This window comes from Gadus morhua, chromosome 9 (assembly GCF_902167405.1).
Source record: "Gadus morhua chromosome 9, gadMor3.0, whole genome shotgun sequence".
Lineage (NCBI taxonomy): Eukaryota > Metazoa > Chordata > Actinopteri > Gadiformes > Gadidae > Gadus > Gadus morhua.
The window spans coordinates 2277304-2301230 of NC_044056.1; the positions used below are offsets into that span (position 1 = coordinate 2277304).

At 46.6% G+C, this 23927-nt stretch overlaps 1 protein-coding gene across 3 annotated transcripts in view; it reads left to right on the forward strand.

The window, feature by feature from the left end:
• Positions 1–23927, forward strand: part of osbpl5 (oxysterol binding protein-like 5) — a 49048-nt gene that overhangs the window by 15154 nt on the left and 9967 nt on the right. For all 3 annotated transcript variants that reach the window (XM_030367248.1, XM_030367249.1, XM_030367250.1), the window contains exons 3-12: positions 15272–15427; positions 15852–15925; positions 16553–16633; positions 16888–16989; positions 17820–18023; positions 18453–18537; positions 18960–19122; positions 22184–22397; positions 23212–23396; positions 23671–23752. In XM_030367248.1, the coding sequence (XP_030223108.1) occupies positions 15292–15427; positions 15852–15925; positions 16553–16633; positions 16888–16989; positions 17820–18023; positions 18453–18537; positions 18960–19122; positions 22184–22397; positions 23212–23396; positions 23671–23752 (1326 nt within the window). In that variant the 5' untranslated portion in view covers positions 15272–15291. The remainder of the gene's footprint in view (positions 1–15271; positions 15428–15851; positions 15926–16552; positions 16634–16887; positions 16990–17819; positions 18024–18452; positions 18538–18959; positions 19123–22183; positions 22398–23211; positions 23397–23670; positions 23753–23927) is intronic.

The window sequence follows — 23927 nt, forward strand, 5'->3', positions numbered from 1 at the left end:
TTCGTGATTTGTTCCTGTTTATTTATATTTGTTTTATCCCCTAGTGAAGATGAAAGTATCATAGAGTACAAGAAAGAAAAAAACGTCTAAGTCCGAAATATGTTATGGCCCCCATGAATAACAAAGAACTTTGCAGGGATTCAATGAACGGTTGATGCATCCGTCCACTCGGCTGAAATAGTTGAATTGCATCGGAAAATGTTATCACGGTAAATGCATTTTCCAGGTCTTGCGTCTATTTTAGTCAGTGGTTGGCTTGATTGACAGTGGTGAGCTGGCGATGTCTGCTGGAGTACTACCAAGCGGTGTGCAGGTCATTGGGAGGTCTGGTCCACTCTCAGTTCTTATTTTTAAAGGCAGAGTGAAATGGCCTGCTTGCAGCATGAATATGACACATTTCAAAGTTAAACAGGATGTTGGGGCCGGACAAGGCCTGGGCGCAGTCAAAGCTGTTGTTTGATAGAAAAAACGATGATAGAGAAAGCTAGTTTCAATTCCATGTTGACTTTAAGGGCGGGGCCCAGGAATGAGTGCCATGCATTAATTAAACTTGTTTGACTAGGGTGAGGTCATATGTTTACTTTGAACGGTAGCTATACTAATATTGTTGGATATGGTAAACACAAAATTCTCTTGTTATTGTTAACCAACCTGAGAGTTAAACTCAGCAGAGTAAACAAAATAAGTCTATTGGATTTTCTTGCGATTATTCAATGAAGCATGGTTCATTATTGTATAATTGTCACAATTTAAACGCCAATTCCGTAACTGGGTTTCAGAAGGAAGTTGAGTGGACGATTTATACGCTTTATTACCGCGGGCCAATATTGTAATAATTGTTGTAATTATTTTTCATCATAGGTTATTTTGATGCACATTTGAAGGATGAAGGATTTGCCTGGTGGAATTGTGGACTACAGCCTAAAGCCGCGATTATTCTACGAAATGCTGTTTTACTATATTGTTTGACAAGAAAACCACAGCTGGTTGTTGAGCAGAGACTGTAGGTCTGTAGGGAAAGCTGTTGAGAGATTTTGAGAGATGAGCAATACACCTGTTGCACAGAGACTAACTAAAATGGAAAAAAAAACACTGGGGACAAAATTAATCAAATTGCTGACGTTCACAGCCTGTACAGTTTGTAACCTTTCAGACCACCATAATAACCTTCATCAGTTCATCCCCATTCACTCAGTCACAGCCAGAGAGTCCCATTAGTGTCTCTCACAGTCATTCTCTCGTTTGGTCACTCTCAATCTGTCTGTGTTATTATTAACCTCATTCCTGCTCTACAATAGGTGCCCTGCCATTACGTAACTTGGTTTTTGCAGAGACATCAAAAAGACCTACATTTGCATTGTCCTTGTCTATAATTCAGCGTGCTTTGAACCATATTGGCATATATATTTTATTTTGACATACCCTCAATGCGAAGTTTAAGATATGATGGCCGAGCAACGGCATTCAAGCCATTGCTGTTCTGTATTAAGGCCCTGATCAATCTTTTTCTTTTTCTCTCTGGAAAGAATTCCATTCAAGAACAACATTTTCAGCTTTATTCAAAGGTGCCCTTAAACAACGCGGTCAATGTGTTGAAAGAGCAGCTGAGGATAGTTTGGAGAATACAGCCCTTAAAAGGGTATTTTCCTCACCTTTATTTGCGTGCTTCTTTTTATTCACTCACGCACTTTTACCCGTATTAAGTCCATTGTGTTACAGCCAACACAGATATTTTGGCTCCATTTTATTATTCTAATGCCCAGTAAGAGGTGAAAAGGCCTGCTCATCTTAGGTTTTATCAGGTCCTGGGCATTGTTTGTGCTGCTGAATGTGATTATGTGTTTGCGTTCTTTTACTTACTCTTCCTATTGGCTCCACGGATGTCCTTGTACAAATACAATGCAGTGCTGTAAAATAAATGTCTGTGTTCACCTACCTCTTGTTACCTTAGGTTTAATGATAACTTGGGTGTTTATCGCTGACCCGACCTTTGTGATCATTGGGTGAAGGTTAGATTGCCATCTAAACCTCATCATGACCCCGTAGTCAACGTGTTGTCGGAACCCATGAACTAAACATACAGACCAGTGGCCAATGTTTATAGATATAATCATTATGAGGTGCTTATTATTGTAGGGGGGGTTCAAGCGAAGAGGGAGGGAGACGGGTCCCCGGGTGTCAGGAGTCACTTCTGACATCACTGCTTGTGGCCCGCCAATGCCATCACTCATCACGGCTGTCATCACCGCTCATCATAGTATCATAGAGATACTAATGGGAAGCATTTCATGGTCAATGTTAGGAGAGGGCTTGGACGCGTGTGCACGTGAAGTGTGCACGTGAAGGCCCTGTATACTTGGAACATGTTGTACCGTGTGCGGGTTGTTTGTTTGTGTACCGGTCGATCTTGAACAGGAGCAGTATGCAATCGTCAATAGTTTACAAATAACAAGTATTTACCGATAGCAGCTATGTTTTGGTATGATAAACTGAGGACAGAATGTATGATTTCATACATGAAAGTGCTTTTTGAGATATTCAATGAAACTTACCTCAGGGCGTGACGGGGTCAGATGAGTACAGTGTATTGGAACCAGTTTAGGACGTCATCTTGGGGTAGTCTCTTTGGCTGAGGGATATTTTTTTGTAGAGTGGTGGTGCACGGAGAGTGCTGGGGTCAATGTTCATGGTGGCTGAACAGGAACAGCGAGGGAGAGGGATGCACTTAATGTGGAAAAAGGAGTGTGCCACAAAACGAGGGCCATCATAACCACGGTAGGGTTTCCATTTTGACCCAGCCCTGGTTTCAGGGTGTTTCCTTATTCCTCCTCAAAGTACAACCAGACATAAGATCAAACAAGCGGTCCCTCCATCTCCCCTGCCGTACTGTAGCCAGAATTAGCCCTCTTAATTAGTGGCTACAGTAGACCTGCTTTCATCTCACGCTTCAGGGACGGCGAGAGATACCTGCCTGGCTGTCTCCCCTGAAATGACTCCACTACATGTTTCTAGACGTGGGGTGCTTTAGAGCGTACTTTGAAATGGGCGGTTCGGTCGTGGTAATTACAGTGCCGAACATGAAGGGCATTTCGGACATGGGCAGGCTATTTACAGTCCAGGGTATGAGCCAGACCTATACGGGGGAAACCGCTGGGGATAGCCTCCAAGAACAGAACGTCAGAGCATCAGAACCCTGCATCCACACGCCCACACACACAGGTCCTCGTGGCGCTTCCGATGAGTGTGTAAGACAGCCACACACTAGCATGGTAAAGGAGATGCAGTGTTTTAATTGGCCAGTGGCTTTACAGCACACTGTGTGTGTGTGTGTGTGTGTGTGTGTGTGTGTGTGTGTGTGTGTGTGTGTGTGTGTGTGTGTGTGTGTGTGTGTGTGTGTGTGTGTGTGGGTGGGTGGGTGGGTGGGTGGGTGGGTGGGTGGGTGGGTGGGTGGGTGGGTGGGTGGGTGGGTGGGTGGGTGGTAGACAGTCTGCCTTGGTCCTGATGTGAATTAATAACAGGCCATTACAGCAGTCACGTACACGCTGCATGCACACAAACCACCGTGCACTCTGTGGGGGGATGGGTTGTGACGGTTTCCGCTCTGTTAATTTTCCTGACATGCTATCAACCAGCATCCACTCTCATATTGGCCGGGTGCGTGTCTGCTTTTGCCACAGTAACAGCCCACCTGTCTACGTGGTGGGCTGGGTTTAAGCCTAACTCGGTCCTGTCCTGAGATGCAAAGTAAATACAGGTAGCCAAACAACCACACGTGAATGAAGAAGAATGAAATATTTATTTTTCTTGCCCCCCCCATACCATTTTGTTAACGATAGATGTGTGATGCTGGTCATTCAAAATAAGCCAAGCTAAAAACTCCAGGTCATAAAGATAACTTAATTTCCGGTACTTTGGGTACGCTATCTGGAATTCAACTGGCACTCACCCAGTGGTTCAGATAATGAAATAAAATAAATTGCCGTGCTCCGCCCTGTAACGGAGAACGACGACTGGGACTTTGCGAACCTGCAATGCTCCCCCACGGCCAGCAGGGTAAAGCACCACTCCCTTCTGAAAGCACCCCAGGCTTCTTCAAAGCTGTACTTGTGTCATGGTTCATGTGTCTTATCTGTGGACATATTTATCATATACTTGTGTCTTTACATATTTTGCTTTGAACTTTTCTTTGGGCATTGGACGTCGCAGGCCATTAACCGGTTATTCCTTTGTTTTTAAAGTGGTGCAATCGGTGAAAGAAATGTGTTTTTTCCAAAATATCCAAAACAACAAGATTACGTAAGGGGCTTTTGGCTCCACTCATCAGTTCGAGTTGGACCTGGTCACGGCTAGGGCTGCAGGATATATCGGCTATGTACGATATATCGATATAATTTCCACGGGGATACAAGATTTGACAATATCGTTTATATCGATATGCGTTAAAATGGTCAGTTTCCCCCTCAAGCGTCTACAGCGCTTGCCTTGGAGACTGTGAGCACGACCCCTCCCCCTCCCACTCTGTCTTTCCGAACGTGCGTGTGCAAAGACGCCTCATTCCCGCCCCCGCCGCCCCCTCACAACAAGCATGGATGATACCCGTAAAGAAAACGAGACGGCGGCGGTAGACGAAATTGTTTCAAAGAGGAGAAACAACGGCTCCATAATGTGGAAATAGTTTGGGTTTAAAAAAAAACAGATGAGCAGCAGCTGCAGGTCATCTGTAGAGAGTGTAGCAAAACCGTTGCGACTAAAAGTGGAAGCACGACAAATCTGTTCCACCATTTACAGCAGCGGTACAAAGTGCAGTATAAGGAATGCGTAATACTCCGTGGCTGTGCTGCTGCATCACCGGCCGCGACAGTTTCTTCTGCCCCGAAACCAGGGCCGGCGCTCGGCATATGTGTTGGGGGCGCCCTCTGGTGACGCTCTTAATTAATTAATTAAAATATACGAAACAAGCGAAATGAAACCAAACATGTTCCCAAATGGAACGGAGAAGGGAGGGGGCGGGGGATTAAAGTTACGGCGCACTGAAACCCTCACCGTAGTACACAGGACAATGCGACGAAGCCAATGCTCTTATTGGTAGCTAATGTGTGTAACCTACAGCTTTATAATGTTTTGCATAGGTGATTATTTTGTGAAGAAGGTGAAAAACGTCCCTTTTTTTAACATGTTCATTCAATTCTGTTGAAAATAACGATACAAAATCACATGTTGCAGTCATACTGACCTATGTTTTAATAAAAGTGCTTGCAACATCTCACATGTGGCTTTTGACTTAGAAAAAAAACATCTAACCCACTCTATAGAAAATATGGAGATATATATATCGTATATCGCCATTCAGCCAAAAAATATCGGGATATCATTTTTTGCTCATATCGTGCAGCCCTAGTCACGGCATAGCTTCAATACAGCCTTAAAGTTTCAGAACAAACGGTTTCTAATGTATGAGAGTAGGCCTACTTCCAATTATCAAAAGCCAAGGTGGTTTGAACATTGTGCGACGTTTTGAATAAATTTCACGCGTGGACTAGTGCTATTTACCCGGTGATAAATAGAACACGCTATTGTGGGCAACGGATCGCCATCAAAAGAAAAACATTGCTACCTGCTTTATTCATGTTAACACAATGTTTAACACCTTGTTGTTGGAAGGTAGAGCTTGGTGTGTTTTGGTCTTGTTTGAACATTGAAATAGCTGCTAAATACAAGATGGGTGGTGAATGGCTTGTGTCTCCTCAAACTGGACCACAGCAATCGTGGTGCTACTTGAATATTCAAATAATATTTGAATATCCTTCTGAAAAACTCATCATCTAGCCAAGTCATCCAATATTTGGCCACTCTGATGATTACTACCGTTTGCTCAACTCCAGTGTTGACGTGAAGCGTCTAGTGCCATGAATTTTTTTTCACCGGGATATTCGGACGAAATGTATCCTAGCTTTCTACCTGCATTTGCAAAAGACTTTCTAAAGACATTTATATTTTTGCGTTTACATTTTGTACTTAAAAAAACTAAAACAAATCATTTCAATACTGAATTGAGATTAGAATACCTACCTAATGAATGTTACAAATATATGAATAATCAAATTTGAGGCTCAGCCCTAGACACAATTGGATTAATGAAGTGACATGGACCTAATTTAGCTTCAGAACTTCAGACAGTGAATTGGGTCTTTGTTTATTCAATTATGACAACATAAATTCAATATACACCTTCTCCAATTTCTTTTTTGAAAACAAAAAACAAAGCCCACTTTCCTCTGCTAATATTTGCTAACCAGGCGTTGTTGTGAGGCCGCCTCCTAGGATGCTTGGGGACTGCGTGCACCAGCCCGACCAGTTGAGCGTACCAACAGTGTACAGGTTTCAGCATGTCCTCATGTTGCTGTGCCGGAGCCTCTTCCCACTGTGGGCCTCTGCTCTCATGTGGTCTAATGATTAATAAGAAAACAAGTCCTCACACACGGTAACCGTATCCAACTCTGGGCTTGTTTCTGTCCACCGCCGGTAGTTCAAGGTTACTATAGGGCAGTAGTGGTTTTGCGCTATTGAGCGGCCCTATCTGCTGTTATCTCCAAGGCAGTTAGTACTTGGTGAGTCTGTATCATTGGCTAAATATTAGCTTAGCGTCGATGTGGCAAAGCATTGGTGAATGGAGTTAATGATATCCTAGCTGGACAGGAGTGGGGACAGTGTACACATTTTAGAGAGGGAAGGAGTGGCGAGAGTTCACCTCCGCCACCAGAACATTGTTTGTTTCGATGTAAAGAACGTTGAGGATGTTTTAGCTTCATGCACACCTGAGATAAATTATAATTCAGCGATGCAAATAAACGCTAACCGGGAAGTGGCATGTGGGGGGTGGATTCCCTCCTTGTTAGTTGGCAGGAGACTTTCTGAATTCAAATCTCGGTATCAGTGTTCTGGCCACTGTTAACTTGCTGTGCAACTGTCAGCCCAACTAGCGTAATCTGATTGGCTGGCTGGCAGCAGTGGGCGGGGCTTTGGGCGTGTCGAGAGCAGGATTCTTGTAAACAAAGAGCGAGGTAAATTACTGGCCAGCATTTTTTTCTAAAATATCGGTAGAATAGGATTTTATTTAATATTATTTAAATCACTATGATCAGGATTTACTCCCATCTATGTCCTGGTCATTTTGAGGTAAGAGCTAGTTGAAATGTTACATGTAGTGACTTTAATGCCTAATATCATTGATGTTTTATACAAAGTGAACCAACTGCTTTAGCCATTTTCGTTTTTTGCATCCAGCAATGGTGCAGTGCCTCCGCTGGATTATCAGCGCCACTGCATTCATATTATAAAAAACAGTTCTCAGTTGTAACATTTTCGCTATTGTCATTGCAGAAATATTGTAAAACAATACTGATCGCAAAATCATGCTCTGCTACAGAAGAGTGAAACGAGCCGGGCAACAATACTGTAGGTGGCCCTGGCTCACGAGTGGCTTGAGAGGGAAGAAAAAATGGGATAAAGTAACAAACGTGACTTAATAATAGAACGTCTCTTGCTTATTTGTTTGTGTAGAGCAGAAGCAACAGTATTATGAAACCATGACGATGGGATGGATACAAAATACTTTAGTGTGAGAGCAGTTCTGTTGGAGTGCAACAGAGCCCTACAGGAATCAGTGATCACACTGAAACCTCTCTGCACACGCGCACATCAGCACCGTGCACGTGCATATCAGCAACGTGCACATTATCGCCATGCACACGCACATGAGCATCGTGCACGTGCACATCAGCAACGTGCACATTATTGCCATGCACATCAGCACGGTGCACCTTCACATTATCACCATGCACATCAGCACCGTGCACGTTAACACTGTTTACGTGCACATCATCACCATACAAACGCTCATCAGTAGCGTACGCATCAGCACAGTGCACATTATCACAAGAGCCCACCTCGGTCCTAGGCCTGCACGATTCGGGGAAAAACATGAATCACGATATTTTAGCTTAGAATTTATACCACGATTCTCTGCCACGATTTTTTTTCTCACGAAATGTCATTTTTATAGCACACATGAACCATGACCAAAAAAAAAATGGCAGTGCCAAACAGTTTTTTGGCTCCTCTAGCACGTTGTGTTTCATATGGCCCTTTATAACTGATTAAAGTGCAGTATCAAAAACAGAATGGTTTATTTTGTACGTATAGCAGCAGATTGTCTTTAATTTTACTGGCCTTTTATAACTAATGAACCAACTCCACACAACTGTAAATGAAGGGTTTAAAAAAAAAAAAAAAAGATTTTTTGAAAATATATTAATTTAAATTTAATAATTAAAACCTCAGAGGTGTGAATTAGGGCTGTCAAAATTGCTAAAAAATTACATTCGAATGTTCGTTTGGAAAAAAATCACGAATTCGAACTATTCGAATATCTGGTTGCCTATTTTACGCAGTTGCCGTCAATATGTCAATAATGCGACAAAACCATGGTTCAAATTAGTGGGATATATATATATATATATCCTATAAACAGCCCAGTAACGTGGAGGCCTAATCATGAAAAGCCACAACTTTGTATCGCTTGCATTTCACCACCACACCTGCAAGCGCGCAAACTATAGTAATCTGAAGAAGACGCCCGCTTCTGAATGTTACAAAGTATGCTAGTGGTAACGTTCCTTGCTTTGCTTACCATTTATCGAGAAGGCCTATTAAAATCGAAAAAGAAAAAAATGCATGTCGCCTACGTCTTCCACCATGCCAGCGAAAGGGCCAGCACTACGCACCGTTCGGATTCATGAAAAAAAAAGCTGTCTCGGACTTTGCCGAGAACATTGCGTTATAGCAGCTTTCACCAGCCAGACTACTAGCTCCCTGAGCTCTACTTCGGATGCTTATTGAATGGCATAGCCGAGCTGGAATACCTATATCCAAGTACGGAAACCCCGAGGGGATAAAATACATTCGCTTTTCACAATACTAGTCTCTTACACTTGTACCGCGGGAGTGTTTTTTCACATTCGAATATTATGAGGGACATCGCGAACAGACAGAGGCTCATTCACAAAGCAGATAGAGGCGCTTGTACCGCGGGAGTGTTTTTTCACATTCAAATATTAATTTTCACGTTCAAATTCGCGTTTTTGGATACATTTCGAACGAATATTCGAACTTCGAATATTCGTTGACAGCCCTAGTGTGAATCGAGACCGCGATTTTATGACGATTTATGGTGCAGGCCCCACTGCTGGAGGAACACGAAGGGGCCTGAACACTGCAGCCTTTGAACTTCTAGGGCTATTCTCTATCGGAAGGTCCCACTGGGCCTTGTGTTCCCCCCATCGAGTTCCACCTCCTCTGTTACGTACGTGGCCCTTCTACTGTTACTCCGGCAAATGTCAGGGCCCAAAGCCCAGCCAGCAATCAGAACCTGTTCCAAAAAAAGCACCTCTGTATTTTTTGATTGAGGACAGATAAAACCTGCCTTTTAGGGTGTCAACAGGAGATTGTTGGGCCCAAAACGGACACCGTATTATTTTTAGCATACAAGGGTGTGTGACCATAACCTTTCATATGTATTCGTTTTGTGTGTGCATCATATTTATAACTACAGAGGGAATTAATGAAGATTAACTCTGTACCAAGGTTCCTGTTTCCCCGTACACAGTTCTTGTTGTCCGGTAACACAATGAACACATGGCTAAATACATCAGCCATGAAGCTACTTCTGGTTCCTATCTATCCAAATTTTAATTCAACATTCACCCATTTTTATTGACTATCTTGGGAGCAGCAATGCAAACAACGACACATGCTCAGAACCTTCCCTACACTCATAACTGCTGATCTGCTGTCCGTATGAATCACATTGTTTTCAGCAGATGATAGTAAATGTGCAGCACAACAAATACACACTTGTATACATACTTGCCATGCTTGAATATGGTGGCCTTACCACTTCTAGGGCCCTATTTTAACGGTCTGAAACGCAAGTGGGAAAGCGCAAAGCGCAAGTAGCTTTGTGGGCGGTTCTACGGCGCTATCGCTATTTTACAGGCGGATAAATGACGCTTGCGCCGCGGCGCAAGCGTCAAAAGGGTTGGTCTGAAGCAGCCTAATTACCCGTAGGTGTGGTTTGGGCGTAACGTGCAACAAACCAATGAGAGTGCCAGCTCCCATCCCCTTTAAGAGCCATGAGCGCATTTGAATCGGACGAGTTGATATTTTGACAGCGCGTCTGCAGTCTCCGATGAGACAGATGCACATGAATTTGCAAATGGCTTAGTTTATTGCCAAATAATGTGGCCTAATTCACACATGGAATAAGGGGTTTTCTTCCACAACTTCAGAAATACTGAGTCCTCAAATAAATTTCGGCAAAGAAAACGTATGATAGGCTATAACATATGATATGCGGTAACTGTGGTTCTATTTAATGATATACGCAATACATTATAAACATTGTTTCTTATCAGTATTGTATGCTATCCTAATATGCATGTGTCCCCGCGGTAATAGACATTGCCATTGATTGTATTATGCGTTACGTGTTTAGTTTGCCCAAGTGAAGGAGTTCAAGTAGGGGTCTTGTTCGCAAGTGAGGGAACTATGGAGCGTGAGATTGGCCGGAGAATCGGAGAAGCGGGAGCGGTATTGCGTTCGCTTTACCGCACCGTTGTTACGAAAAGAGAGCTGAGCCGCAAGGCAAAGCTCTCGATCTACCGGTCTATCTTCGTTCCTATCCTCACCTATGGTCATGAGGGTTGGGTGATGACCGAAAGGACGAGATCGCGGGTACAAGCGGCCGAGATGAGTTTTCTCAGAAGGGTGGCTGGCGTCTCCCTTAGGGATAGGGTGAGAAGCTCAGCCATCCGTGAGGAACTCGGATTAGAGCCGCTGCTCCTTTACTTAGAAAGGAGTCAGCTGAGGTGGTTCGGGCTTCTGGTAAGGATGCCCACTGGGCGCCTTCCTTGGGAGGTGTTTCAGGCACGTCCAGTGGGGAGGAGACCTCTGGGAAGACCCATGACTAGGTGGAGAGATTATATCTCAACACTGGCCTGGGAACGCCTCGGGATTCCCCCGTCAGAGCTGGTCAATGTGGCCCGGGAAAGGGAAGTCTGGGGCCCCCTGCTTGAGCTGCTCCCCCCGCGACCCGACCCCCGATAAGAGGACGAAGATGAGATGATGATGAGAGTGTTTAGTTTGCGTGTGTTTAAACAGAGCACACACGCGCGCCCGCATTCATTCATTCTTTTTAACACTCACTCGCGGTAAAACAATGTTTTTCACGATCAAATAGGCCTACTCATCAATCCTAAAAGTTATGGGCATGTAGGCCTACACGATGTCTGTGTCAAGAAAATATGTGTTTGCTGTACGGTGTTTGCAGATGCATTGATTAAAAAATAATTTACCAAGAATGTGCGGCTAGGTAGATGAGAGAAGCAAAGTGTATGCGCGAGGTGCACAAGCAATCCGTATGCATCGAATGCGCATGTATGCTTGCGCCCTTAAAATAGCATTTGAACAACGCGCCACTGACTTTAAACCAGGTATTTCCTGGTCAGTAGCGCAATGGTATTCAGAGACGGCAAAATACCGTTTGCGCCAGAACACGCCTCCTCCTTCCGCCGAACCGCCCCTTGGGGCGCAAGATCATTCCCTAATTTACCGGCGAGTGGCGCAGGTGGCAAAAGAGCGCTCTGCGCCAGTTGTAAACTAGCAACGACACATGCGCCAGTGACTAAGTCACTTGCGCCGGATGCAAGATAGGGCCCCTAATGTGTATTTTATGTAACGATGATCAGGGACCGGAAAATACATGAAGCTATATGATTTAAATATGGTTATGTGGATATTATACAAGTATACGTGTGTGCATCGAATGTGCATTACTTCCAACTTTTCTGGCCAGCTTTTGCACGTGAATTCTAACCACAGCCACATGGAGATGAAGTTTGGGAGGAGCAGTTCTGACCAGCCCTCTGATGCAGAGCACAGTTTCCATAGCCCAGGGCCGGTGCTCATCAGTGGCAGACCCCGATTGAACAGCAGTCGATGAGGGTCATGGTTTACCGATACTATGGCCCAGGGCTTTTCAAAAGAATGGCAGACGGCAGCAACAATTTTATGCCTTATCAGGCACTCCCCGCTTTCATTATAGCCCCACCTTTAGCAGGAGCGTTTCCTCTAACTGACCAAGGCTCACCACAAAATGCCAGGCGTGTTTCTAGCATGTGTGCAGCAGGTTGTGTGTGTGTGTGCAGAGAGAGAGAGAGAGAGCTGGTCACAACAAGGTACAAGGTCTTGGCATTAAAAACCCTTCTCTCCATTGTTTGAAAGCTTGGCTGCTGCTTAAACTGCGATGGGGCTATTCCTATGTTTGTGTGTGCGCCTGCCTTTGCGTGTGTGTGTGTGTGTGTGTGTGAGAGAGAGAGAGAGAGAGGTGTAACTCCATCCGAGCCTCGCAGTCCTGCACATCCCATAGCACCCGCTGCACCGTGACGCACACACAGACACGCACACACACACAGATGTGCATACAGACTCTGAAACACTGCACCGTTTGGGCCTAAACAGAGCCGTACGCTCAGAGCACGGGGCCGGTTTCACATGCGCTTGCGCCACGCCCCGGACAATGACGCATGACCTCATAACTGCCGGCTGGTAGCTGTCGTGCGTTGTGGGGCTATTTAAAGACCCTTCGGGATCTCTTCTTTACGGAGGTGGGGGGTCCACCTTTTCTCTCTCCCATCGCGGGCAACCTTTCAGAAAGGACAAAGGAGGAGAGGGAGCGACGAAGAAAGGAGATGAAATGATTGGGTTAGGAAGGAGAAAGCAGTGGGTAGATGGAAAGGATGTGAGTCATGCAGGCAGGCTAGGGACCGGAGGAAAGCGGAGCTCGGCTATGGTGAGACTGCAGGGATGGAAACATATCTGTTAATGCCCGTTGCCTCAGTGGTTATTTATAGTAAAGTCCTCCATTCTGCCCCTGTCAGACCGACAGAGCCTAACCTAAACATGTATCGCACTTTTATGACGATGGTATCTGACCCTATGCCGACGCCGCGTAGGCCTGGCGGTGCCTGCGATGAGCCACGATCAGCTGATGATGCCGGCGCATTGATATCCTATCTTCTTATCCCTCCTGTGGGCGAGCACTGTAAACCCTGTACACCGCCTTCTCAGCGCTGGCCAGGGCTGAATCTCTCGCATGCTGCAGTAGACCCCCCCCCCATACTGAGACCCCAGAAGGTGCCGTCGGTGGGTGGGTACAGCCCTGGCGGTTGGCGGTGGCGGGCGGGGGCTGCGTAGGGCGGGCGTGGAGAGGTCTAGCCCACACTCTGCGTGGTGCTGCCTTTCTGCCCGCCGACCGGAGCTGAAGGACCGGCTGGCGTTGGGCTAGGCAGCGGCGCGATGGCCACAGCCCCGCGCCCCGGAGCCAAGGTCTTCACACTCCTGGCCTTATCGAGCTGGCCGGGGGCTGTGAATGAACCTATTGATCCGTCTGGACTCGTTTCCCCCCCCGCCACCCCCCCCATGCTGCCCACTCAGTTAGTCATCAATGCGCTGGAGTGGGAGAGCCGAGCCGGGGGGGGGCGGGGTGTGTGTGTGTGTGTGTGTGTGTACGTGTGTGTGTGTGTGTGTACGTGTGTGTGTGTGTGTGTGTACGTGTGCACGTGTGCGTTTTATACGTGAATGAAAGCTCCCGATACTTTACAATGTGAGCGTTGGCTGTACTTGTTCCGTGCAGCGTGTTTAGTGTTTGTTGACCATGCCAGATTTACGAGCACGGTGACCTTAAAATTAACGTTTTACGTTTCCCGGCTCTCATCTGTACTGTAGATTGTCACTTACAGTTGGGGTTTTATGGGGAACACTAGTTAACTAGGCCAGTGGATGTAACTTAAGATTTGCTCTTGTTTCCTTCTTGTGATCCTCCATTAGTGAAGTCTCCTGTTGGCTGTGAATACTCTCTTAAAAAATAAACTTCTTGACTGAGACATTTCTCACCAGTGCCGCATTAAAACCATGCCATGTTACTGCTTGAATAGGAATGTGTGAGCAATTATCTGTTGAATGCATTTCCCAGCACCTAATAATGACTCAAATGTTGCTGTTTCTTGTGAAAACGGCCTCGATGTTCGTCATAGACGCACCTCCGTTTCATGACTTCTGTTTGACCTCCATTTCATCTGCTCTTTTGCATTTGTCGTGGATGTACGTGCTTATAATGCTGCATGCCTCCTCTTGGACATGAACTTTGTGACTGACGTGTGTGTGTGTGTGTGTGTGTGTGTGTGTGTGTGTGTGTGTGTGTGTGTGTGTGTGTGTGTGTGTGTGTGTGTGTGTGTGTGTGTGTGTGTGTGTGTGTGTGTGTGTGTGTGTGTGTGTGTGTGTGTGTGTGTGTGTGTCTACATGTGCTGGATGGCATGTTGGTGCCCCATACAGAGTTGTGTTGTGTGGCTGACGCGTCCCTGGCACAACAGGGTTTTGATAGTCTGGGGACGCAGAGCCAACCAGGGATCGGCTTGCTTGGGGAGGCTGAAGAAGGCCATTGTTTTCTGGTCTGGTAGAGACGATCACAATTGTGTTCACACTTCAGTCACGAACATGGTGCGGTGAAAAATACTTTCGATAACTTGGCTTGATTTTGGCTAATTGTTTTCTTCCCCCCCTTTCTGTCTGGATCCTTCTCCTTTATCTCTCCCTCCTACTGTCCCCCCTCCCTCCCTCCCTCCTTCTCCCCCACTGTCCCCCCTCCCTCCCTCCCTCCTCCCCTCCTACTGTCCCCCCTCCCTCTCTCCCTCCTCTCCTACTGTCCCCCCTCCCTCTCTCCCTCCTCTCCTCCTACTGCCCCCCTCCCTCCCTCCCTCTCTCCCTCCTCTCCTCCTACTGTCCCCCCTCCGTCTCTCCCTCCTCTCCTCCTACTGTCCCCCATCCCTCCCTCCCTCTCTCCCTCCTCTCCTCCTACTCCCCCCCCCCCCTCCCTCCCTCTCTCCCTCCTCTCCTCCTACTGCCCCCCCTCCCTCCCTCTCTCCCTCCTCTCCTCCTACTGCCCCCCCTCCCTCCCTCCCTCTCTCCCTCCTCTCCTCCTACTGTCCCCCCTCCCTCTCTCCCTCCTCTCCTCCTACTGCCCCCCTCCCTCCCTCCCTCCCTCCCTCCCTCCCTCCCTCCTCTCCTCCTACTGTCCCCCCTCGCTCTCTCCCTCCTCTCCTCCTACTGCCCCCCCCCCCCTCCCTCCCTCTCTCCCTCCTGCCCCCCCTCCCTGCAGAGGACCGGGTGGGTGTCAGGATGAAGGAGGAGACTGTGTTCCAGCGCAGGCTTTCTCTGTGTCCCAATGCTACCTCGCCACCCAAGATTGACCCCCGCACCCTCACCCGCAACCTGTCTTACGGCGGCGACGACGATCTGTATCAGCTCAGCACAGGTAACACAGCGATGCGCTAATCCAAGACTTCAAAACAAGGGGAAGGGGTAAGGGTAAGGGGTAGAAATGGGATTGGGCCTAAGCCTGAGTCAAATAAAGACTCTTTGTTGTAACTAAGATGACGTTCGCTAAGATGCTTCCTCTGTTTTAGTTGTATGTCGGTCAGACTGGGCAATACATTGCATGTAGCCGGTCATATGGTGTCTGTCTTGTGGTCTATTGATTCATTGTTTACTCTGGATTCATATGCAATGACAGTGTAAAGGAAGGAGGAGAGAGTCGATTGGAGTGCATGCCGCATGCTGAGGCATCATGATGTATTCTATATATGTTTTGGCCGTAGTAAAGCTCAAATGGTTCTGTCTTTGCCTTTTATGTGCCTCAGCTGGTTTCTCTTCTAATCAATGTTATTCCTTGATCTCAGGCAGCGAGATGGACGCCAACGGAGACTCTGTACTGAGCAGCGAGCTCAGCCCTGCCCAGTCACCGAGCAGCCAGGTTGGGACACACCTGGCTTGGCCACCCCCTCTCTCTCTCACTCTCTCTCACCATTTATCATCAGTCATCCTATTTTCATCTTTTCACCCCATTATTGCACAATGCCTGGAATCCCAGATGTGTTCTAGCGAAATTGTTTTCCTTTCTCTTTCTTTTTCTCTCAGGCCTAAAAAAAAAATGTTGTTTGGTTCCGGTTTCCGACCGACCCTGTCAATTTATGTGCGACCCAAATTATTTTATGAGTTTTATTATAAAAAAATATATATATATATATATATTTTTTTATGTAATTACGTTTTGGTACAGCACCTCTATAATTACGTTTTGGTACAGCAGCTCTTCATTCTGTACAAGGATGAGCGAATTTTCTCGTTTTTAAATGAAAACAACCTACCTATCATTCGCTGCCGCTGGAAAAAATAAAATAAAAAAATAAAATAAATTCCCTACCTACCCATGACCTCAACTGACAACCAACAGGAACCAAACTTTTTTTTTTTTTAGGCCTCATCAGTCCTAACTGCGTGCCTATCTGCATGTCCGTCCCTATAGGCTAGACATGTTGCATGTTGCACTCTGTGCTTCTCGTCGTCTCTGACATGTTCTTCCTCGTCTCCCTCCCCCCAGTCGGAGTCCCGGATGTTCAATGGTGTGGAGAAGGAGTGCCCCTCCCCCACAGAGAGACTGGCCCGGAAGGAGTCCCTCAAGGTGGGGTGCCCTCTGTCCTCGGGGTGTCAACGGTTCACCTAGCCAGCCTTCATTCTGCTTCGTTCCGTTTTATCGTATCTGCATTTGAAACGATGTCAATGAATGATGGGAATCGACTGCGTGAGCGAAGGCCTGGGTTTGACAATGTGTGACTCTGATGCCCCCTAGTGGCAGAACTTGCACCATGGCGTTTTACCGGTTTTCCTATTGAACCCAAGGGCGACCGCTCAAGCTTGTATTTTTCCATGCCTCAGGTCCAGAAGCGAAATTACAGACAGGAGAAGAAACGGGCAGCCAAAGAACTGTTTAGTGCGCTGAAGGACCCGAGGGTTGTCATCATGTCCGACTGGCTCAAGGTACGGTCATGCCCTTCAACACTCGTCACGAATAAAACTGCTAGCAGCAACAGTTGTAATGTTTGGAAACTTTTGCTGTTGACGTTTTAAGCTAAATTCAGCAGTCTTCTTGGAGATGTTGAATTAATTCATAATAATATTAATTAGAATATGTTTTATTTGACATGCTTATCCACCATACGCAAATACAGGTTATTGATCATTATCATTATATCCTATACATCATATCATTATCATTTGTAATCATCTGCTTTAACCTAATGGCCAACTCGAGCTGAAGATCACTCTCCCAATGTAATGCTCTTTAAGCACCCCGATTGGCTAACTAAATGGTGTTGGTTGCCATGCCACCAGAACCAAAACTAAACCTGCAGCTCATCTGTCAATTCAAAGGTTAAAAAAGGGGTTGTTGGGACCAAATCATCTTTGCCAACTTTTTATATAAATTATTCATACCCCCAGTGATTTTCTGTTAGCTCCTCTAACCTAGTCCTAGATTACCCCCAAAGACTTTCTGTTTTATAATATAATTTAAAATGTTATTTTTGGTTTGTTACTAAAAAATCTATTTTACTGAGGCTGGTTTCTTTAAACCGCCTACCCTACCATTAACATTGCTGTCATTGCTAACCATATATTTGTGGCCCTTTGGTAAGTTTAGCGGATGCTTTTCAGCCAAAGTGTCATTATAATACGCCTAGGTTCTTAACATGGCCAACAACTATAATTTTTAAGTTATTTAATGAAACCATATTTTCAACGGTTCTGGGCACAGGTGATCCTGAAAGTTCTTTAACAATGACCTCTGTACCCTCCATGTCCTGCTCCAGATCCGAGGCTCGTTGAAGAGCTGGACCAAGCTGTGGTGCATTCTGAAGCCTGGGGTTCTACTGATCTACAAGACGCCCAAGAACGACCACTGGGTGGGCACCATCCTCCTCAACGCCTGCAAGCTCATCGAGAGGCCCTCCAAGAAGGACGGCTTCTGCTTCAAGCTGTACCACCCTCTGGACAAGTCCGTCTGGGCCGTCAAGGTGAGCAGGCTAACCGAAAATATGTAAAAAAAATAAAATAAATGACTGACTAGTAATGGTATCGCGGTAAGTCATTTACTAGTGAGTGAAATGCTATGTGAGAATATCCGTTCTGGTTGACTCTGCACTTGTCTCTGTATGAGACGACTTAGATGGTCGACTCTCTCCTTTGACGACCCTTGATTCTTACCTACAGCAGCTTTAAAGGAAGGACTGTAGTGTGATTAATATTTGCTGACCTGTGATCCTATTTGAAACCGTAATTGTAAATGCTTGCAATGGGAATACTCTTCCGTCACGGTGATCAGTCAGAAGCAGAAGCTTGATTATACTCCAGGTGTTTGTCATGTACAAAGAAATCAGTGTCCATGCCTGAAATCATGTTTTACTGAGCGTCAATGTAACGATGCGTTGTTGCCTTCACGCCAGGGTCCAACCGGAGAGAACGTTGGTTCCATAACCCAGCCACTGCCAAGCAGCTACCTGATCTTCAGAGCTGCCTCTGAGTCCGACGGTGAGCTGGGATTTGATGTAGCCAAATATTAGTGGGGCTATGAATATCAATTGTCTTTGTTTCAGAGAGTTGGATCGCTGTCACTTACTTCTCCGTTTGTCTATTTTATGCGTGAGCCCTCTTGTCTGAACACAATTGGCTTTGATTAAAGGCCATTTAACATATCATGACAAATGTGATGTGAGCACATTGTGATGATTAAAAATAAAGAAAGTGTTAGCATGAAACAGCACTTTACTTAGTAAAACAACCTTGCAGGAATTGCGTCTTCCAAAACCAGCTAAATCGGCTGGGTGGTTCCCCAACAGAGAGTGGGGCTAACGCTACATGCTAATCAGTAAAGTAAAAGCGATGCAGATATCTATGGACGGGGCATCAGGAGGAGGGTTCTGATGCGCGTCTCTCCCTGCTCTCGGGCCCAGGTCGGTGTTGGATGGACGCCCTGGAGCTGGCGCTGAGCTGCTCCAGTATTTACAAGCTGACTGCCAAAGGCGGGAGAGAGGCCGACTTCAACGCGTCCTCTGACTCCTCCCACATCCTCCACCTGCTGCAGTCCACGGCTCTCAGTGACGCCGAGCTACTACAGTGAGTCCCCGTGGCAACCCCACGCACACACGGCCGCACGACGACCACTACAGCAAAGATCACGTAGCACTGACTAGATCGTCGTTTGGAAAATGCTGTTGCGTTAAAAATTACGCTTTAGTGCTTAAGAAGTGCCACGCATGTTGCGTGACGAGAGTCGTCGGCTGTTTCTGAAATTGCTACCTCAGAGTCTTATCTTCGGCTGTGCAAAGGCAACATAAAATGCTTGTGAGTTTGTCCTTGTTCGAGGGTACAGTCGTGTTCCTTCAACCTTAAAGGAGGCCGTGTTTGTACACCGGTGACGTCATCATTCACAGATTACCGCCCCTTCACCAAACACGCACACACACACTGCTCCTCCCCCTCCTCTCAGAGTGGGAGCCCTCCCCACATAACCCAGCACTCCCTTCTCTCCTGCTCCGCAGCCAGCCAATCTGGTCCTCCGGGTCGGGTCACATGACATACGGAAGAGCAGGAAGAGTAGAATGGAAACCTTACACAACCCGGAGGGAGAGAGGCACCGCGCACTCGGACATTAGAGCAGCGACGGCGTATTCCTCGCCTCATTTCACACCGATGTTCCTCCAAAGTGTTTGCTTGCACTCAGCCACCCACACACATATACCCACAAACACACACACACGCACACAAACTTAAAAGGAAATCAGAGGAGCTAAGTATAGACTGTTGTGGTGGGATTTAGTGTCAACTGTGCTAGCTTGTGGAAGGAGGAACGGCAGTTATTTGTCTTCAAGGTAAGCAAATGTTGATACTTCTAGGGGGGGAAGGGGGTCGATTTGTCGCAGATGAACAGGAATGCTGTATTGCAGGTCTATTCTGGTGTAGGGCAGGACCGTTGCAAGTGAACTGACATCTAGTGGGCGTTTTTCTGCTGATTATGTGCTATGCGTTTCCCTGTTCATAAAACTCCTGACGTTCACATCTCCTGTTTTTTGCTGAGGCAAGGAGACAGTGTGTTACTTCGTGCTTCAATATGTTAAGCACACTTCATGCCTTTTTAGTAAGAGATATAGATGTGTTGTGTTCTTTTCTTGCTTGGGTCCTAGAGAATACAAACGTCAAATGTCCCACCTTGAAATAAAGGGTGTAACTGGAGCCACCACGCTTCTACTTAGTAGTTACTTTTCTGCCCTTGTTTTACACCCTACCTCACTTTCTCACTAACTCTCTCTTGTGCTCTATCCCTCTTCATCCTTAATAAATATTTTTTTAAACCCTTGCTGTATCCCATCCCATACCTAGAACATTCCACACTCTGGGACTTTCAATCAATGGCTGATAAGCTATTTGTCCTTCTGTCCATCCATCTATTGATTCTGTTTTGACCGCAGATAGGCAACTAACCCTTTGAGTTATTGACTAGACGTGAGAAGCGTTTCTGAATAGGTTGTATGTGTTTAGACTGTAGCACAAATACCACATTTGCATACGTGTTTCCTGAATACATTTGCATGCATCATTTTGTCTTAAAGGACCGGTGTGCCTCTTAGTGAAATCCAGTGCATCACTGTGCTGGCTAATAACGTCTCACATCGAGGCCGACGGTAGGTCGGTGGGCTCACAGTGCGCCACCGGTGGGTGTCAGTCGCACCCCAGGGGTACAACCTGAGGGTGGCACTTGGAGACATTCGAGAAAATGTACTTTTTCATCTTGCTTGCTCATTTCCCAATGAAAAAGTAACTGAATTCTTTGTTGAATCCAAGTAAATAAGAAAATCATTTTAGGACAAATTCAAATTTCTTGGCAAAGAACATAGAGTGTAAGCCACCTTCAGTTGACACTGCATTTGCCAAGTGATGCAAAGCCTGGCAAGTTGCAACCGTTATAAACAAAATGTATTAACAGCGATATTTCTTAAGGTTAAACTACATTAAAAACTCTTTCCAGCTTCCCCAACGGTATGCTCAATGTGATTAAAGGGCGATACCATTTAGCTTACCATTGGAGGTAGTGGTCTATCCTACTGGTTCTCTCATACTGTACTTTGACTTGCGTACGGGTCACTGACAACACTGATGACTCATAATTATTTAACAGCTCGTTGTTCATATCTTTACTGCTCTTATATCTTTACCCTCTACGTGTTGGGGTCCACATCTAATTCTATCATCCCGGTTGCTTGGTCTTATCATTATGTGTTAGGGCTTTGACTTTTGCCCAAAAATCATATTCGAAGTTCGGTTGTTTATTAATAATAATATTCAAATATATTCGAAAATTGATTAATAATATCTTGACCATTAAATGCCTTCAGTAAGACCTGGATTGGACTTCGCGAGATTTGTTTACCGCGTTGCTATGGTTACCATTCTTGCGTGTTCCAACGGCCTCTTGGCCTGCCTATAACAGGTTTGAATATTAAGGGCTGCCTAATATTCGTTTGAATTTTGATTTATTTTTTTGATATTCGAATTATATTCGAATAACGAAGTTCGGAGTCAAAGCCCTATTATGTGTAAAACCTGAATGGATCTGAGAAAACCTGTGATCAGCACTGATGATGAGAGACACACTTGCGTCTGAGTTGGAGTAGCTCAGGAGGTAGAGCGGGTGGGCTGGTAACCGCCAGGTTGCTGGTTCGATCCCCGGCTCCTCCTAGCTGTGTCGAGGTGTCCCTGAGCAAGACACCTCACCCTGACTGCTCCCAACGAGCTGGCTGTCGCCTTGCGTGGTTGACTCCGCCGTCGGTGTGTGAACGTGTGCATGAAGGGGTGAATGCGAGGCAGTATTGTAAAGCGCTTTCGATAAAGAGCTATATGAATGCAGCCAATTAACAATCCATTTGGAAACACTGTGTGACTTGCCTGATGATCAGGCTGTCTATTAGGATCAGATTACCAGAGCGGGAAATAAGGGGATAGAATCACAAGAGTGCGAAATAAGGGGGGAAAACGCTGAGGACAGGAGACGGTAAAGATGGATGTTCCAGTGTATGATTCGCAGCATATCTCCCGGGTCCGTTGGGGTCCGGTTCCGTTTGTTTGGCGCCGTGAAGACCTCTACATCACGCTGCTGTGCGCCCTCTCCTTACCTCCCCAGGTTGAATGACTCTGACTTCATGGTGAATCACCAAATGGAGACCGACGGCTTCTCTGACAAATCGGAGCGCGAGGCTCACGAGGACTGGGACACGCCAGCCAATGAGAACGGAGGCAGGCTGACGGAGGAGAGCGACATGGACCAAGCGGACGACCTGTCGCCCGGTCTGCAGGCCACGCCTTACGTGGAGCAGGGCCTGGAGGAGATGGCAGAGGTGAGGGGGTGGTTTGGCGCTCATTACGCTATGCCACCGGTGGCAGCTTCTTCTTTTGGCATAACGTATTAATGGAGCTCAATTTAAAGTCTTCCTCCGTGTGTTTTTGACAGTTCATGTTTCGAGCTCCCCTTAAGTAGAGACGGGGGTGTCGTTTTGTGATTGGCATGTTTCCCAAAGGACTCGTGCTGTCGTAGCTGACACAGCATTCTGATGCTTCTATTTACATCTCCACATGTAGGCCCGTTGTCAGCGCCTATCTGTGAGCTCCTCTAGCCCAGTCCACCCCCCCAGTGTCTTCTGTTAGCTCCTCTAGCCTAGTTATAGTTTACTCCCCTTCTGTTAGCTCCTCTAGCCTAGTTATAGTTTACTCCCCTTCTGTTAGCTCCTCTAGCCTAGTTATAGTTTACTCCCCTTCTGTTAGCTCCTCTAGCCTAGTTATAGTTTACTCCCCTTCTGTTATCTCCTCTAGCCTAGTTATAGTTTACTCCCCTTCTATTATCTCCTCTAGCCTAGTCCTAGATTCCCCCAGTGATTTTCTGATAGCTCCTCTAGCCTAGTCCTAGATTCCCCCAGTGATTTTCTGTTAGCTCCTCTAGTCTAGCCGTCGGGCCCTTAACCCAAGTTGCCATACTGTTCCTTAACCTAGCAGACGCACATTGCCTTCCCTCTTACCTTCCCAGCCTTGGCTACACCCAGTGGCTCTCCATCTACCCCACACATCACTACTTCTTCTTAGTCCTGTAGGCTAGCTGCCTCTGTTGTAGCCTCTTTAGCCTAGCTGATCCCCAGTACCCCCCCCCCCCCCTCCCAGGCTGGCGAGGCCTCCCAGGTGGAGACGGTGTCTGAGGAGAACAAGGGTCTGATCTGGACGCTGCTGAAGCAACTGCGGCCTGGCATGGACCTGTCCAAGGTGGTGCTGCCCACTTTCATCCTGGAGCCGCGCTCCTTCCTGGATAAGCTGTCGGACTACTACTTCCACGCCGACCTGCTGTCACAGTGCGTACCACACACACACGCACACACACACACGCACTGGCTCACCACACATCCCAGCCGGCATTTCTTATTCAAATCTAACTTCTTGTCCAAGCGTGACACTTTGTCTGTTCGCTGTGTCATTCTGAGATGTAGAGAATTCAGGGGCTGCCGACTTCGAGAGGGTTGCCCAACTCATGCTCACATGTTTAGTCAACAAACACCCCCCAGATTTTGCTGACGCGTTGCATTTATGTACTGAGCGTGCCTTCCTCTCCTCCCCGGTTCTCCTCAGGGCGGTGCTGGAGGAGAGTGCGTACGGCCGGATCAAGCAGGTGGTGCGCTGGTACCTTTCTGGCTTCTACAAGAAGCCCAAGGTGGGTGGTGATGTGGGGTCTTTAACACGTCATGAGCGACACTGGTAACTGCTCGATGAGCTGAAATACACCGAGGGAATGTGTTTTCACACCCATCACGGCTCACGTGTGTGACACGTATACAAGATTGTCCCATGCCTTTTTTTATTTTTTAGAAAGGGTGGCTAATGTAATA